The sequence below is a fragment of the Corvus cornix genome, chromosome 1A (assembly GCF_000738735.6).
Source record: "Corvus cornix cornix isolate S_Up_H32 chromosome 1A, ASM73873v5, whole genome shotgun sequence".
NCBI classification, from domain to species: domain Eukaryota; kingdom Metazoa; phylum Chordata; class Aves; order Passeriformes; family Corvidae; genus Corvus; species Corvus cornix.
Window position 1 is genome coordinate 44,551,485 of NC_047057.1, and position 16,924 is coordinate 44,568,408.

The following is a 16,924-nucleotide window of genomic DNA, read 5'->3' on the forward strand; positions in this document are numbered from 1 at the left end:
CCCTGTAGTCATACTGCTTCAGTATGATTTCAGTACACCTTAAAGTCAGCTAAGGATTTTAGCTCAGGTCATCACATTGGGCTTACAGGCGCTCTGTACCTTAAAATGGAAACTAGTCCTAATTTCCATTATCAAACTAATCATATACTAATTAAGAATTCAGCATAGCCTATGCCAAACTTCTTTAATAAACTCCTACACATAAAATAGAATGCACTTAACAATCCCTCTATGATTAAACGTGTCTGAGTTAGTGCTTAAATAAATTAGAGAACCACCCAAGATCTCTTCATACTTTAGAGCAGTTTTCTGCAATGCTTTATAGATAATAAATTAAGCCAAGGAATCCAAATACATTTGTGAAACAAATGATGCTACTGTGCTCAGTGCTTCATACAGGAAAAGCTCAATGAACATGGCAAGCTAAATGAGCTGTTCTTGGATTATTGTTCTATAAACCACGTTGTTCAAGAGGGCAGACCAGCTGGTAGACTTAAAGCAGTAAGATTCTCTTTATCAATGAATTGAGGAATATTTATGTGACCCTTGACACCGAGTTACATACTGTTTTTTAAATTCGCATGAGATCAAGGTTTAGACAGTGCATATATATGAGACAAGTATCAACAGAAAACTGAAGCAGCTGGACCCGCAGGCAAGCGAGGGAAAATGAGATGCTTGCAAAAGCATAATGGAGTAATTAAAAGTCACACAGCAATACAGAAAGATGCATTTGTAGGCATGCCTGTGCAATTAATTTAAAATCAGTGCTCTCACTACCTTTTCTTGTAAGCATGTGCTACAGTGGGAGGAAACATGAGGAAACAGAATCACTAGGACAATTTTTCAGATGACCAACAAATCATTTTTACAGTTTGGGCCACCAAAGACATAGTCCCACTTTTAAGCCTTGTCTTCTGCTTCTTTTATCATGGTATCTCTAGAACCTGCCCCATCAGCTACAGGTGAGCTGACTTAGCTCATTAGTCCCACAACCAACTGGGAAAGGAAGGAGGAGGAAAGGCAAGGGGGCTGCCTGCAAGCAGAGTCTACTCGCAGGAGCACTGGCTACGTGCCAGAGCTAGATAAGGAGACAGCCATTTAATCAGGTCAACCTGCCCTGTGTAATGCCAGCCATAGCTGCATCTCCACCTGAAGCCTGCAAAAGGAAAAAAATGAGAAAAAACCCCCAAACTGGTGCCCTGCACCAGAGCTGAAGCTGCACCATGAACCAGGACCAGGAAGCTCATCTGACTGAAAACTTCCCCATTCACTGGATTAGGTTCAGCTGGGTCCATTCTAGCCGGCCCAGAAAGATCACACTAACACAGCACGGCAAGTGCAAAGCCTTCTTTGTGAACACGTTGAGGCAGTACACCCTCTATGGTATAATTACAGTATTTCATGAGCGGTAGCCCCACTGCTGGCTTTGTTCCAGTCTGCCTTCACAGCTGTATAGCTGTAAACTCATCTTCTGACTTTATTCACCTTGCACCTAACAATTGTTACACATAACACAGGAAAAACAAGTAGAAGCAGAATCAAGATCACTTCCTTTTTGGAAAAAAGCCCACAATGTTACAACAGCTTATCTATACTGCCAAATTACCTATACAGGTGTTATGCAAGGTGACCGTTTGGAGTATTCACTGAATTACAGCCACAGATGAGGTAGTTGATACATGAAGGTACTCTACAGAAATCAGCAAACCTCCTCAACAGTACCACTAATAACATAACCCTTACAAACTTGCACATCTGCATATCCATGGAAGCTTCCTACAGATTAAAAAAAAAAAAAAAAGCACAACAAAACAAAAACCACAAACATACAAACAAAACCTCCACACAACAAAACTGAGTTTCCCACATACCCTTCCACTAAATTTCTGTTGATACTGTCCCATATAAAATATTCTGGGGGATGAACTGATCAAGAGCAGCCCTGCCAAGGGCCTCGTGGATGGAAGGCTACACACAGCAATGTGCACTGGCAGCCCAGAAACCAAACGTGTCCTGGGGCTGCATCCAAAGCAGCGTGGCCAGCAGGTTGAGGGAGAGGATCCTGCCCCTCTGCTCTGCTCTGGTGAGACCCCACCTGGAACACTGCATCCAGCTCTGGGGTATCCACCACAGGAAGGACATGGACCTGTTGGAGCAAGTCCAGAGGAGGCAACCAAGACGACCGGAGAGATGGAGCAGCTCTCCTACCATGAAAGGCTGAGAGAATTAGGACTGCTCAGCTTGGAAAACAGAAGGCTTAGGGTGACCTAATTGCAGCCTTCCAGTACCTGAAGGGAGCCTACAAGAAAGACAGAGAGGGACTTTTTACAAGGGTATGTAGTGACAGGACAATGGGCAATGGCTTCAAACTGAAAAAGAGCAGGGTTAGATCAGATATTAAGAAATTCTTTACTGTGAGGGTGGTGAGGCACTGGAACAGGCTGCCCAGAGAAGCTGCGGATGCCCCATCCCTGCAAGCACTGAAGGCCAGGTTTGATGGGGCTCTCAGCAAACTAATCTAGATCATGGCATTCCTGCCCATGGCAGGCTCGTTGGAACTAGGTGACCTTTATGTCCCCTTCCCAACCCAAGTCATTTTGTGATTCCCTGGTTTTTTCCTTTGTTATCCACTACACTGGATTAGATTTTGCTAAGAGGGTGTGGGTGTGTGTTTACGAATTTTTTTTTGTTGGGTTTGGGATTTTTTGAATTCTTATGAACATGTGAAAAGCACTCTGAAAAAATCTTCATATTAAGTCAAATTAAGAGCCATGTTGACACATTGTCCTGCTAATACTTCAAAGGAAACATTACTACAATAAATGGGTAGTTCTCACACCACAAAGTTACTGCTAAATTATAAACAGCAACCTCAACTTATTTGGAATGAAACAACCATTTATTAGAGCAAATATGACAATAGCAGAGGGTTTGGCTTTACTTTTTTTGGTGGTTTACGTTTTTCAAATTTCCACTTTAACTTCCAACAAAGGCATTCAAATACTGAGCTTAGTCCAGCCTGGCTTACTACCAAGTTGAACAATAGTAAATTAAATTAAACAAATTTAAACAGCCTTTTAGAGAAGGCCTGGCAAAGTCAACAAAATTAATCTAAATATTGATACAGAAAGGCAGTTCTTAGACAATGATTTTCAGGAAGGACTGTATTTCCTTACAAAATCTGCAGCACTGCATCGTAAGATATACAGGACTCAGAGAGCACAAGCCATCTTCCAGTCTCAGAGAACTGGAATTTTAAAGAGTTTGGTTTTACAAAAATTAAATCCTTTGTTGATTTAAGATTTTGGCAAGTAATGCAGTAATCTTGTGAATTAAAAGCTGATGACTGAAGTGTAAAAATATGGACAGGTATGCATACACAAGAGTAAGAATTTAATTAACTGTACCTTTGCAGTTTTATCCATAAAATTCTACTGATATAATTCTGTTTTGCAGCAGGTTACCTTATGCCAATAATGTACAGGCACAAGTTTAAAGAGCTAAAAGCAACTTGGAACACCACTGAGGGAAAAAAAAAAAAAGTAAAAGCTTTACCAGAAAGTAACCCAGGTACAGTTTAGTTTCCCCCGATGGTCACTGTTGGTTGCACGCTGCAGCCTGTGTGTGACAAAAAGCAGAGAGCTGTGCCAGCAGAGCCTGTGGCCCCACACCCTCCTCAGCAGGTTACTGCTTCTTCACAGGGGATGTTAAACCCACCACAGGCCTGAGAGCTCCCTGATCTACATCAGCCAAAACAACTCAGGTTAGCAAAGGTCACTGTTAAAAGTGCTTAAGCCAGGATGGCTGCTGAAGCAGGACAGACACACAGACCCTGTACCAGCCGCAGCACTTGCCAGCTGAGAGCCACACTTCGTCCACCAGCACAACAAACATGGACAAGTTTAGATGTGACACCACTCTAGTCCTTACACACAGTCAAGCTCCTTATTTAAGCAAGGGGTACTGCTTTTTTTCAGGGTTTTTTTGACTCAAACATTAGACACAAATTACTTTCTTTAGGTAGACTGCTTTGCTTCACAAATTCTACAGCAACTCCAGCAAATTCACTGGCTGCACAAACTTTAATTACATAACACAATAAGCATATGATAAATTAAAGCAAAAATTGACTATAAGCACAGGGAACAAACTAATCTACCTATTGTAAATACGAGATTTCACATCATAGATGAAAGTCAGTTCTCACTGGACTAGCACATTAGCTACAAGCATTCTGTAGCGGTATTTCACATGTGAGTTATTTAACTTGAACACTACAATATCACTGGGCTTTTGTTTGGTTTTGGTTTCCTGTACTCCTGTCTGCTCCCCCTGACCTTTAATAACAGAACATAATAATGAAATAATTCATGTCGAAGGGTACTTCTGGAGGTCATCTGGTTCAACCCTTTTCCCCCAAAACAACATCAGCCTCAGAGTTGTATGTTGCTTAGGGCCTTCTCTTCACAGGCTAAGAACCTTAAACAGAAAAATTAAGGTAGACTTTAAAAAAGCACCAGAAACATAAAAACTCCAAACAAAAAAACAATCTCTCCTCCTATCCCACAATCTAACCTAGGATATGACTATCCCTAAAGAGATCAGAACTTCCATGAAACTTGTTCCCTTCAAGAGTACATTTCACAAGAAAACACAACCAGTAAGAAAACCAGAAATATTGTTAAGAATCGAGGAGAAAAGTTAAAGCTAGTTAATTTATCTACTGTGAGCTTCTTTCTGTAATAAGCACCTTGATTTGTTCTTGCAGAATGCAGCAGACTTAGCAAGTGGTGTCAAACCATTCAGAGCAGCGTAGGAAGTGCAGAAGGAACTGAGGACTGCAAACCCCTCCGGGTGACCTCAGCCACCTTCCTTATATTATCACACACGTGCACACATACAGCTGACCACCATCACATGAAAATACTTAGTCCTGTGATAAGAGAGGTTCGGCAATACCTCTCGAGAAAGATACAGAGAGAAGCAGGCAAGCAATTCACAGATCTTAAGGCTTCCCTCAAACAAGTGCCCCTGAGTAAAACTGTACAGCAAAGACCAAGGTATGGGCTAAATGCTCCCTGTTGGACATTGCATGTCACAACTGCCAACCATGGACTAAAAGGAGTGGGGAGAAGATTTATGGAATTATTTTCAGAAAAAGCCATACAAAACTACGAAGAGTCACCAGATGAACACTGCCTGAACTGGCGCAGAAATTGTGATGTTTTCCCACCGATCAGATACTTCTATTTTTACTTACATAACGCTGATTCCAAAATCAGGAAGCTGTCCTACAGAAAACTATTTTAATTTTTTCCCCATCTTATTTTTCCATGACAGGTGTGGGCACAGCTCTGCCTGCTACACTACTTTCCCAAGTCTGCTCTGCTGACATTAGTGGCTTCAGATCAGAGACCTCACATAAGAAGAATGAATGCCTAAACCTGGTTTTCAAGAATCATGTCCACACACTCGTCTTGCAGTAAAACCAGTATCTAGACTTTTTTCCCCCTCTTTTCTTGCTTAAGTTCGCTTGCACAACATATGGCATCTCCTCTATTCCCTCCACAATGCGCTAAGGGCAAGCGCATCCTGGGGCATGCGGCCGTGCTTTCTACACTTAAAGCAATATATGGCAACAAAGAGAAAATAAAGACTCCACAAACTCCGCAGCTTAGAAGAAATACCGCACCCAACAAGACAAAATAAGGAACAGCGACAGGGTCATCTGACCCCACAAAAATAATACCGGGTGTTGCGCAGGACATACCACCCTAACCCAAAAAACGCAGACAGCCGCCAGGGATATACAAGAGGAGCGAACCGGCGGGCTCATGCCATCGGCAGGCAGAGAGTGGCGGGGGCGTTCGGGGGAGCGCACGCTGAGCCCCCGGGAATGCTGAGTCGCAGGGCTCGGGAGGTGGAAAAGGGAGAGGCGCCGAGGCCAAGCTATAGCGCAACGCCGGGCCCATCCGTCCCCAGCCCTCCCCGCCGCCCCGGCTCGCTGCCCTCGCATCTCCCCTGCCCGGAGGTTCGCGGGGCTGCGGGGCGGGGGCGCGGAGCCAGTGCCGTGCCCGCCCCCGCCGCGGCGCCCCGCACAAAATGGCTGCGCGGGGCCGAGGCCCAGCACGAGGGCCGCATCGCCCATCGCCGCCTCTTCCCGCAGCTCCTCTGCCCGACAGGCGGGGCCGGCGCCCGCGGGAAGCGGCGGCCGGCGCCGCCCGGATGCGGGGCGGCGGGACACGCAAGCGGTTCCTGTAGGTGAAAGGTCGGGGGGCGCGGGGGCCGCCCGGGGCCGGGCCGGGCCCCGGGGCGGGGCGGGCGCGCTCCGCTTCACGTTCCGCAGCGGTGGCGGCCGGGAGCCGCGCGGGCCCGCACCGTTACAGCGCGGCCGCCCCCGCTCCCCGTGCTCCCGCCGCCGGACCGCGCCCGCTGCGGGGAGCGTCTCTCGGCTGCCGCGGGTCTCCCTCTCACCTGGCGGGCTCGGTGGCCGGTCCGGTGGGTTTGTTTGGCGGCGGCAGCGGCTCCGGCTCCCGGGGGTCAGAGTTCGCGACCCCGCCTCCGCCGCTGCTCGGCCCCGCCCCGCCACGGGCTCTGCGCCTGCGCTCGAGACTCGCGCCGGGCGCGCTGCGGAGGGGGCGGGGCGGCGGGCAGCGACCGCTAACGGGCCGGGCAGGCCGCGCCTGGGCGGTGCGCGCCGCCGGGTTCCGCACCTGCGGGCAGGGGCGTAGCACCGCAGAATCGGCAGGGTTGAAAGAGACCTTTAAGATCGTCCAGTCGAGCCGTCCACCCAGTACTGCTGCCACTGTAACACCGAAACCACATCACCCTGCGCCAGATCCAGACGTCCTTTAAAACACCTCCAGGCATGGTGACTCCGGCGTCCCTGGGCAGCCTGTTCCAGTGCCCGACCCCCCCAGCGGAGAAAAGATTTTGTCTGATCTCGAAATCGCCCCTGTTACAACTTAAAGCCATTTCCTCTAGTTCTTTTCACTGCAGAAAAGACCAATCCCCCACCTCAGTACAGCCTCCTTTCAGGTGGTTGTTAAGAGAGCGTGAGGGCCCCCCTAAGCCTCCTCTTCTTGAGACTAAACAAGCCCAGCTCTCTCAGGCGTTCCTCATAAGGCATGTTTTCGAGATGCTTCGCGAGCCTTGTTGCCCTTCTCTGGATGTTCCAGCACCTGAATGTCCTTTTTAGAGTGAGAGGTCCAAAACTGAACACAGTTCTTGAATGTTCTGCCCATCGAGTGGAGAGCACAAGTCTCCAAACCCCCACTGCAGTTCCCTGCTGGGAAACGGGAAGATGCCAGCATTGAACATCACAAGTGGACAGCACAGCCTTTTGGCTTTGGGGGGCTTGGTGGGCTCTCCCAGCTGGGGCAGATCCATAGGCAAGACTGGCAGATTGGGTTTGAAACATGCAACGTGATGGAGGCACACGCGGTGCCTTGTGCAATCACCGTTGCAGTTCAGCCAGCTGTGTCTGAAAGAGCTGCGCTCCGCCTGCATGGCAGCTGCAAGTTCCATCCTTAAATGTCAACAGTGCCCTGAACAGCCCTTGGGGAGGCAATGGCCTGGCTGGCTGCCGATGAGTGCCTGTTCCTGCTGGGGTAGTGCCACAGGAACAACTTGCTGCTGGTCTGGCTCTGTCGCAGCATCTGTTTGGACCAAAGTTGTGTTAGCTAATTACTTAGTTAATGCTAAGTATTTTAAATTACCTTGATTTTAAGTAAGAGTTTTATATTTTAAATACACCCTTTCTTCTCTTCCTCTTTCATCTGTTCAGTGAAGATGGTCTAGCTGCGGTCAGAGATCAGCAGCAACTTCAAGATCATTTAGGTCACTGGGGCTGTATGTGCAATTTCATGATCTGAAAATCATTTAGACTATTTAATGCAATTTCTACTGAATCAGATGACATAAGCATCAACATCTGAGCAGCAGTGATAGGAAAAAAACCCCAAAGAATACAAGTAAATTTATGTGTTAACATTAATAAAATTGCGCATGCTCGTCAGTCCCCTCACTCTTTTCTTCCCACTCCCAGTCCCATAGCTGCACTTGCATCTATCAACCCTAGCTCAAGATCACTAGTTCAGTCAGTACTTGCAAGTGTCGTACTTCGCTTTTTGATCAAAGACATTCCTAAACACCAAATGCAAATGAACTCAGTGAAGAATTTTTAAGTCAGAAAAATTAACTTACTAAGCAATTCCTTTAAGAGTCCAATGTTGGAGCACTCTCAATTTATAGTACATGTCACTTCGCAAACTAGCTTGAGCTGCACATCCACTTTCTAAATGATGGAGCTTAGTGCAGTTTAATTTAACAAATGCCAAGTGATTTGCACCAAAGCTTATTTAAGCCAAGTATTCTGATATCCTCAATACAGCAGAAATGTCACTGTAACCAGTAAAACATGCTTTGGTTTTATCTTAGCAAGTGACCCAGTTCAAACTTGATCTGTACACGAAGGCATGCCTGTGTAGCTGTGTCAGCCAGGATTAGAAGAGACACATCCCTATCAAAAACATGCAGAGAAGCAAAGCCCTTTCTGCTGTTACTGCAAGTTTTCAAAAAACTGCTTTCAAACATATGTCAGAGAAGTGTAAGGAGGCAGCATAACTAACCTGACAGAAGAATCTCTCCCTTACATGCCCTGCTAAAATACTTAAAGAATCATTTAGGTTGGAAAAGACCTCTAAGATCATTGTGTCCAACTTTTAGCCCAGCAACTGCTAAGTCTACCACTAAATCATGCCCCAAAGTGCCACATCTACGCATCTTTTAAATACCTCCAGCGATGGTGAGTCCTCCACTTCCCCGGGCAGCCTGTGCAGTGCTTGTCAACCCTTTGGATGAATTCTTCTTCCTAATATCTAATCTAAGCCTCCCCTTTGGCAACTTGAAGCCAATTCCTCTTGTCCTGTTCCTTGTTATTTGAGAGAAGAAGCTGACCACGTGGCTACAATCTCCTTTCAGGTGCTTAAAGAGAACAGTAAGGTCTGCCCTGAGCCTCCTTTTCTCCAGGCTAAACGACCCCAGCTCCTCCTCATCTGACTTGTGCTCTAGTCTCTTCACCAGCTCTGCTGCCCTTCTCTGGACACACTCCAGCACTTCAGTGTCTTTCTTGGAGTGAGGGGCCCCGAACTGGAGACAGAACTCAAGGCATGGCCTCACCAGTGCTGAGTACAGGGGGGCAATCACTGCCCTGGTCCTGCTGGCCACACTATAGCTGACACAGGCCAGGATGCCATTGGCCTTTTTGACCACCTGGGCACACACACCGGCTCATGTTCAGCCACTGTTGACCAGCACCCCCAGGTCCTTTTCCAGACACTCTGCCTGCTCCAAGCCTGCTGGAGTCATTGTAACCCAAGTGCAGGACCCAAGGCCAACAGAAGCCATGATTTAGGCATACTTTAACTGATACAGCAGAACTATATTTTGCAAAAGGATTTATTAATGTAACACCCTTCATCTGACCTTCACATAGACTTAACCCCCTTAATTCTTTAGAATGATTTTTAAAGCAAGACTAATGTGCAGGTAATGGCAACAAATTCTGCTGTTTGAAAGTCACTAAATACACAAATTACATAATACATAAAACCTGAAAATATTAAAAAAAAGGCACAGACTCAAATAATGTGCATTTATTTATACAAAAATGATGAATATCCACAGGAATATTTACAACTTTAAACTGTTTTCAGTTACAAAATAAAAATTCTATTCTTCCATTTAGACAGTATGATTTAGGACTGCTCCAAATAAAAGCCTATTTGGATGGTAAATAGGGGACAGCAGTTACAGCAAACAAATGCACTGAACGTGTCTTTCCAGACATCTTTTTACATTATGATGTAATATACGTACTTGAGTAATTGAGTTTCCATGCACAAAAATATTTAGTAAAATGTGTTCCATAGCTGCTCAGTTTAAGTCCTTTGGGCACAGTTTTAAGTTAAAGAGAATTCAAGATCCTAAAAGCTTTAATTTATCCATTAATAAAAACGTTAGAACTAATATTCAATGCTAATGTTTGCCTCATACTCTACTAACCAATCTTAAATTGATTCTGAACTATAGATTCTTGTAAGAAGAGGTAGCCAGGTATCTAAGAACTTCTGGTCTTGTTTTAGTGTTTAGTCAAATCAAGAAGTTTTTGATGGTAATGAATCAAAATGGGAGGTGAACTGGACAAACAGGGCAAGTTTGAAAAGCAACCATCTGAAAATGTTATGAAAATGCCTGTGTTTTGGGGTTCTTCATATGACACAAAGCACTAATGCAGAAGAGAGGAAAAGACATATTCAAACATGTTCACAAAGACAATTTATTTCACACAGAATGTTACTGCAATATATATACTACTGTTTATAAGGCTCTGTTCCAATCTGTCACAGATTTTTTGATTGATCAACCACTTCTGGAAGAAGTCCTGTTATTTTCACAGAACACTTTAAACTATTTTCTCCCTCTGCACCAAACCATCTAGAGGTAGTTTGAAGCCACACAAGGCAGAACTCGGGCACCTTATTCAGTATGTGTTTTGACTTTTATTGCTCTGTTTTGCAGCAGGGAAAATATCAAAGCATAAACTGAAATTAAATTAGCTTGCTCCTAGCCAAATTTCTGATTAATTTGCTGCTTCATGACTTGCCATCTTCATTGGTGTGCAGTCCCTATGAAAATATGAAGAAGCTCTTCCCTTTGATACTAAAAACTGGAAGAGCCACATCACATCTATGTTACATTGGTATCAGTTCTGTTTTGGATACAGTCAAAATCATGTCAGAAATCACCCTGAAGAGACATAATAATTTACGTAGCTTCAGTCAGCAGTTGTTTTTGAAAATTAAGTAAAAGCCCTTTGTATATAACAAGAGAAAATTATTCATTTAGCACATTTGCATTACAATAGAAGAAAATAAAGGCTTTGATCAGACTCCTACTGCATTTCCAACACTATCTGGTCAAATCCCTAGCGTTCCTGAGGGAAGTCATATCTACAGATTTAAGTTCCTGATTCATAAGGTACTCTACTGAAATGCTGGAAGTTAAGGAAATTTCTTGTGTAGTTAATATTAAACATTCAACTTCCAAGCCCACTACTAACTTTAGAGAAGCCCATGGAAATTAAGCTTCTTCAGAGCTCTGTTAGTATCTTAGATCTGACCTCGAGGTCTATTGAGGGAGTAAGAGCATTTTGGTTTGCATTTTCATTCTTGGCCTTTTTGTGATGAATACTAACTGTTCTATCATCTCTTTCTGCTGTGAGGCCACAGAACAGTTATTAGCGTGGAATTCAAACTATTAATTAGAAGTTAATTGCTCTTCATTTTGTTACCACAACTAGCTTGATTCACAGGACTATGACAAGTGTTTCATACGGTGAAATTAACTGACTACATATGCATCGCATTTGACATAAAAATGGCTTCCTTTCATGTGGGTTTCATAGTTCTAGTTCCATTTATGCTATTACAGTGTTAATTTTTTAAAAAATTTAAATAGAATAAATGCACCACAATCATCAGTAAGTATTTCCTAGTGAGGTATACCGATGATTTTCTTAAAGAAAAAAACCCCAAAACCCAAACACCTAAAGCTGAATTCTATTTTGAAGTGTCAAACAGAACAAATCATATTGTAAACAAAAGGTATTTCAAAGAATGGTATGCATTTCCAATGCCTTCTGCACTAAAAAAGCTGTTGTCTTGGTATGGCAATTCCAGTTTAAACATAAAATTTAAATATACAATAGTTCAAAATTATCAGAGAGGAGCGTGCACATATTTGTTTACCATTCTTTGAACAATACTTTATACAGTGTTTTATATTGTGTACAGAACTCATTTGACACAAAGTTTTGAAACAAATAAGATATTTTGTCTTTGATTACCAAAAATGTATTTTTACTCTGCTTTAAATTATTACTGGAAACATAAAAGATAATACATCCTGCAATTGATGGAAGATAACCTATTTAGTCTCTTTGGCACCTGTAGTACTGTAACAACTCTAGTGCCTTATCCCTGTAATTGCAAAGTGTTTTTAAAAATATTTTTCTCCCTTTTTTATTAATAATTGAATTGTATTTTTTTTTTGTGATACAGAATTTGTTGTACTGTTTAAATGTCCTGGTATGCAAGATTTCAACGGCCATTCAAGGAAAGGAGCAGCAATATCATACAACTTCTCATAAAGGAGCTTACATAGTCAACAAAGATCCCAAATCTGTGAAATTCCTATACCAATCTTCTTGCTAAATTGCAAAGTGAACATCAGCAACTCAAGAACCTATACACAAATCACGAGGAACTGTACAATTGCAACAGATCCGTTTTGTGGTTTTTTATAAAGCACAAAGTTTATGAATCTGTTGACCATCAATCTGCCATTCTGAGGACACTTTGGACTTCAATGCACAAATAATTCTGCCCATTTAAGTAAACATTAGAATTTAATAAATAACACATTTTGTATCAACACAGAAATACATACAATTCTTTAGAAAAATATTACTTTACACTAAAAATGCAACAACTCCTAATCCTGACAAATATACAATTTTGTGTAGGTTGAGATGGCAGGATTCTGTTTCTGCGAACAGTTGCTGTAGTCCGTTTGATGACCATCCTTGGACATTTTCCTTTAAACTTGCAGACATGATGCTGACACTGCTATAATACAGTGCCTTCTTGAAAAGCTTCTATCCACCTGTTAGAAAATTAAACACTGTTAGGAAGCTGCTGATAAAAGAATAAATCTTATTGTTGTCACTAGCTACAGATTCACACAAGAAGTACCATCATACTTCCACTACCAGTTGGTCTGTGAGTGCAAATACCAAAATCTATCCCACAAATCCAAACATACAAAGCTGGCTGGAAACATATTAAGTGTTGGTACAAGGCCATATGATAGAAACTTTTTTTCTGTACCTCTCCCATACTGCAGTTACGTGCATGAAGAACAGGTGAAGCTGGGAAATCAAATGCTCAAAAAGTAGGCCATGCCAAGGTTATGCACACCCTTAAAAAACCCCAATACTCCTTTCTCTTATTTCACTGCAAACATGACCTGGGAGGAATAAGGACACTGCTACAACTGAGACAGCCCTTTGCATAACCCACGCCCTCTGCTTTTGCAGCAGGTAAAAGCCAGGACTGGTGGGGCTGAAGGAGGAGGTCACATGGCACATGGAAAGGCAGGGAAGGGTGAAGAGGGCACAGGGGCAAGTCCCAAACAGCTGGTCCAAGGTATTTCAAACTGGAAATTCGCAGTTAATATTCAGATACCTTTACTCCCTATAGCTGTGGTTTCTTTTCCTACTTGATTAGAAGATTGAGAAACATCCTCAGCTTCTCAAGGACACAAAAATAAAAGTTCCTGAAGCAATCCAGTACTAAAGGACAAGTAATTCTGTTTTCTGAGTGAGGGCTGAACTGTGTGTATGTGAAGTTAAGAGACCCACATAATGAGCATTTTTTTTCTGAGTGAAAATCTTGGAAGAACTGAATGAGACAAAGACTGCAATTATCTTTATCATGGAAATTCAAACTGTCTTGGTATTCACAGGGCATCTAAACATTAGTCACAGATGTTGGCTCTTCCTTGCCCTGAGCATTTAATGTTGTAACCACATGCATGTTCTTTGAATTCAAGCTTTTGGTATGAACATATTAATCATGTACTAGTGCTCACGCCTGTCTGCATGCACTACTCAAACATCGACCTTACATTTTAGTAATACTTCTAGTATTTTCCACTGCTGTGTATACATTAAAAACAACTACAGTGGAATACAAAAAAAATTTCATAAACAGCTTAAGCATTGAACATAGCACTGGAATTTAAAACCACATTGAGAAGTAAGCATCTGTTAAAATTTATTATTGCACTTAGACAAATACATTAGATATTTCTTTGGTCCTATCAGGAAAAATTAGTGTCCACTGATGCAAACAGGCCAGCAGCATGTTTTTGTTTTTCCTTTTAATGCTGTCAAAGCAGCATTAATTCTGAAGGTTCAGCATGTATCTCCTAAGGATATTAAATACTTGGAGAATGCTTGAAATTCAAAGTACTTAATGATGTTCCTAACCTCAATAAAATACACTGTGTCCAATTTCAAGTTTTCATCTGATGAGAAAAGCCATTGTCTGAACATAAAAACAAAGATATTGAATGTCTTGGGTTTTTTTTAGTTTGTTTTGTATAGTACAAATGAGGACACAGGGGAAACAACAGGACAGTATCTTAATTAACAAAGAGGCATTTATGCACATCTGCACAAAATAGTCCCAAAAATCAAATAAAGACTTCCACATTTTTTTCTGTTAGAGGAGTGTCATTAAGCACGTTCTCAGATGTTCAAAACTTCCAGTTGTCCTGGATATTTTGTTTTTTAGAGTGTTCCTATTTGCAGAAAACTAAACGTGCATCCATTTGAATGTTTTAAGTACTAATAATGGACTTGTTAGTGCATCAAATCTATTCAATAATGTAAAATTCATTTGGGAAAACTGCAGTGAAATCAGTCAGATAAATTAGGCATATAGGGAAGATAGCTTACATGTATTCCTTCTATGCTCATTTCTAGTTTACTTTATGAATCGCTTAAGGAATGTTTTCTACAGATAAAGCTTCTAGGTTATTTTATATGAAACAGACACAATACATAACTTGGTAAATATGGCTCCAAGTTCAGGCAGGACTTGAAACGAAACAGCTTTTTTGAATGGTCTTTGAATTCAAGCTATTGGTCTGAGTGCATTAAGCATGCCTAGGTGCTCACAGGCATCTGCACACACACTTCAGACCTCAGCCCCCAAGTTTTAGTGTTTGCTTTATTTTTCACTGCCATATATTGATTAAAATAACTAATATTAACAGGTGAAAATAAAAAAAGGAACATATCTGTTAATTGTTAAAAACATTTTCTGGATTTCTCCAAAGGTAACATTCAATTTTCACTTGAGTAGACCAGGGTTAGAGGAATGGGCTAGGAAAAAGATTTTTTATTTTATCTTTGACTTTCTCATTCTCCTACATTCAGTCTTAAGCAGAGGAGAGTCTGCTTTCTTCATTTCAGAACCCTAATAAAACCAGAACCTTATGTTTAAGTAATTTAAAACTTTCATTTACTTATTATATAAGGATCTTTTATACATATGTTAATGTGTGAATATTAACATTCACCACTTCTGAATTTTCTAGAAATATGTAACAGAAATTAATTCAAATAGTTTCTTACTTTTGAGCTGAATGGGGATCATCTGCCTTGAATATGTAAAATAAAGTGTTTTTGTGCAGTAAATGGAACACTCTAGACTCTGAGTTTTCACCTTTTACTTCACTGACTGTGAATCCAAGTAAAGGCTGGCTCTCTAATGCTGCCACATCCTATGTAACAGGGAAAAAAAAGGAAAAACAACAACATTAGAGCTTGTAAGACATACTAAGGCATGTATTTAGACTTCATACACCGTACCACTGCAGCAGATAATACAACAAATTGTTATAAATAGACACACACAAAATTCCACTTTTTATATTCTCCATGCATGAGTCAGGGGACAGGAAATAAAACCTCGTAGACTTCAACATCGCTGATGCTCTTCTCATTTCCCTGATAACATCTACCTTGGCTTTTACTGCATGGTCTCCTCATTCTGCCTGGCAAGGACTTCTTGTATCACCAGATTAGCTCCCACCTGGCAGCAGACCAGAGGCCCATCAAGCCCAGTGCTCTCTCCAGCAAGCTCCGAAGTCAAGTGGGATGCTATTAACTGCACTGAGTATGCTAAAAGGAGTGTGGTGGCCGGTGAACAAAAATTACAAGGGACAAAGAGTTCTCAGTAAGACAAGTCCCTAGTACCACAAGAACCACTTCACGTTAGGGTGACCAGAAAGGCTTCTCCCGGGATGCTTGTTCTGTTACATTAATCTATCCCAGTTTGGATTCCCCAGTTGGCTGTTGCCCTCTACCCCTCCTCACTCCCCCAGAGCTCCCCATTGGTCCCTGTTCCCTAGTCCTGCCTTTTCCCCACCCCCGGATAAAACTGGGAGCTTTGGGATCATGTTTGTGTTTGCCTCTGCACCCTCTTGACAGTGTAGCAGCAATAAATGCTCCTGCTGGAACGCACACAAATGCCCTTCTTGGCTTTTTGCTACCGACTGTAATACTGAGCCCACCCGTGCATCTGTGGGGGCACGTGGGACCCCATGGAGCCGGGTGGGGATGGTATTAAAGAGGAGCTACAGAAGCAACCTCTGTCTTCAAACACTGAAGTCAAGATCCAAATACTTTGAATGGCTAAACTTACCTCACTTTCCTTGCTGGAAATTAACAGGATAGGGGAAAACAAGGTTGCTGAGTGTTCGCAAATGGTCAACTAGAAAAGACTCTTCCTTGTTTATCTCAGTTACTTCTTTTTTTTAAATACTCTTGTCTTTTTATTAATAAATACAATACACAACATTTTGGGAAATGAAAAAAAAAGGATTTTATCCTGTACAAATTCCAAAACAGTGTTTTGTAACTAGGCAAGGTCCTGCAATGCTCATAAACAGAAGAAAAAAAAAAAAGTAGCTAAAACCCCCCCAAAATGTACATAAACACTGACACATCAGGTAAAGATTTTGGTACAGTGAAACAAAAGTGTTCCATGACAGCAGCATTTCTTGATACTGGAAAAGAGTCAAGTAAGACTGAGCAATCTGTTTTACTGTCTCAGGTCTTCGTACCACTAACAGGTGATTGTTTTACTATTGATCTTTCTATCACTTGGAACTAATAGAAGTAGCTTTAAGTGGCTAAGGCAACACTGCACCTTCCCTTAAGAGTCTCTAAATAATGTCTCCTGCAATGGCTCACGAAGATGAAAACTAAGGACAGATATTCCTCAAT

At 42.2% G+C, this 16,924-nt stretch overlaps 2 protein-coding genes across 15 annotated transcripts in view; both read right to left on the bottom strand.

The window, feature by feature from the left end:
• NR2C1 (nuclear receptor subfamily 2 group C member 1) overlaps positions 1 to 6,578 on the bottom strand; it is a 54,317-nt gene extending 47,739 nt beyond the window's left edge. For 4 of the 14 annotated variants that reach the window (XM_039571614.1, XM_039571609.1, XM_039571612.1 and 1 more), the window contains exon 1: positions 6,478 to 6,578. The gene's annotated coding sequence lies outside the window, so the exon portion shown is untranslated. Of the gene's footprint in view, positions 1 to 1,609; positions 2,058 to 3,558; positions 6,177 to 6,477 lie in introns of those variants that run through there. The other 10 variants (XR_005604592.1, XM_039571602.1, XM_039571605.1 and 7 more) reach the window with 9 other exon arrangements.
• Positions 6,579 to 9,644: 3,066 nt separating this feature from the next.
• FGD6 (FYVE, RhoGEF and PH domain containing 6) overlaps positions 9,645 to 16,924 on the bottom strand; it is a 73,423-nt gene continuing 66,143 nt past the window's right edge. The window contains exons 20-21 of the mRNA XM_039570571.1: positions 15,269 to 15,417; positions 9,645 to 12,729 (exon numbers count right to left, since the gene is read on the bottom strand). Of these exons, the coding sequence (XP_039426505.1) occupies positions 12,693 to 12,729; positions 15,269 to 15,417 (186 nt within the window). The 3' untranslated portion in view covers positions 9,645 to 12,692. The remainder of the gene's footprint in view (positions 12,730 to 15,268; positions 15,418 to 16,924) is intronic.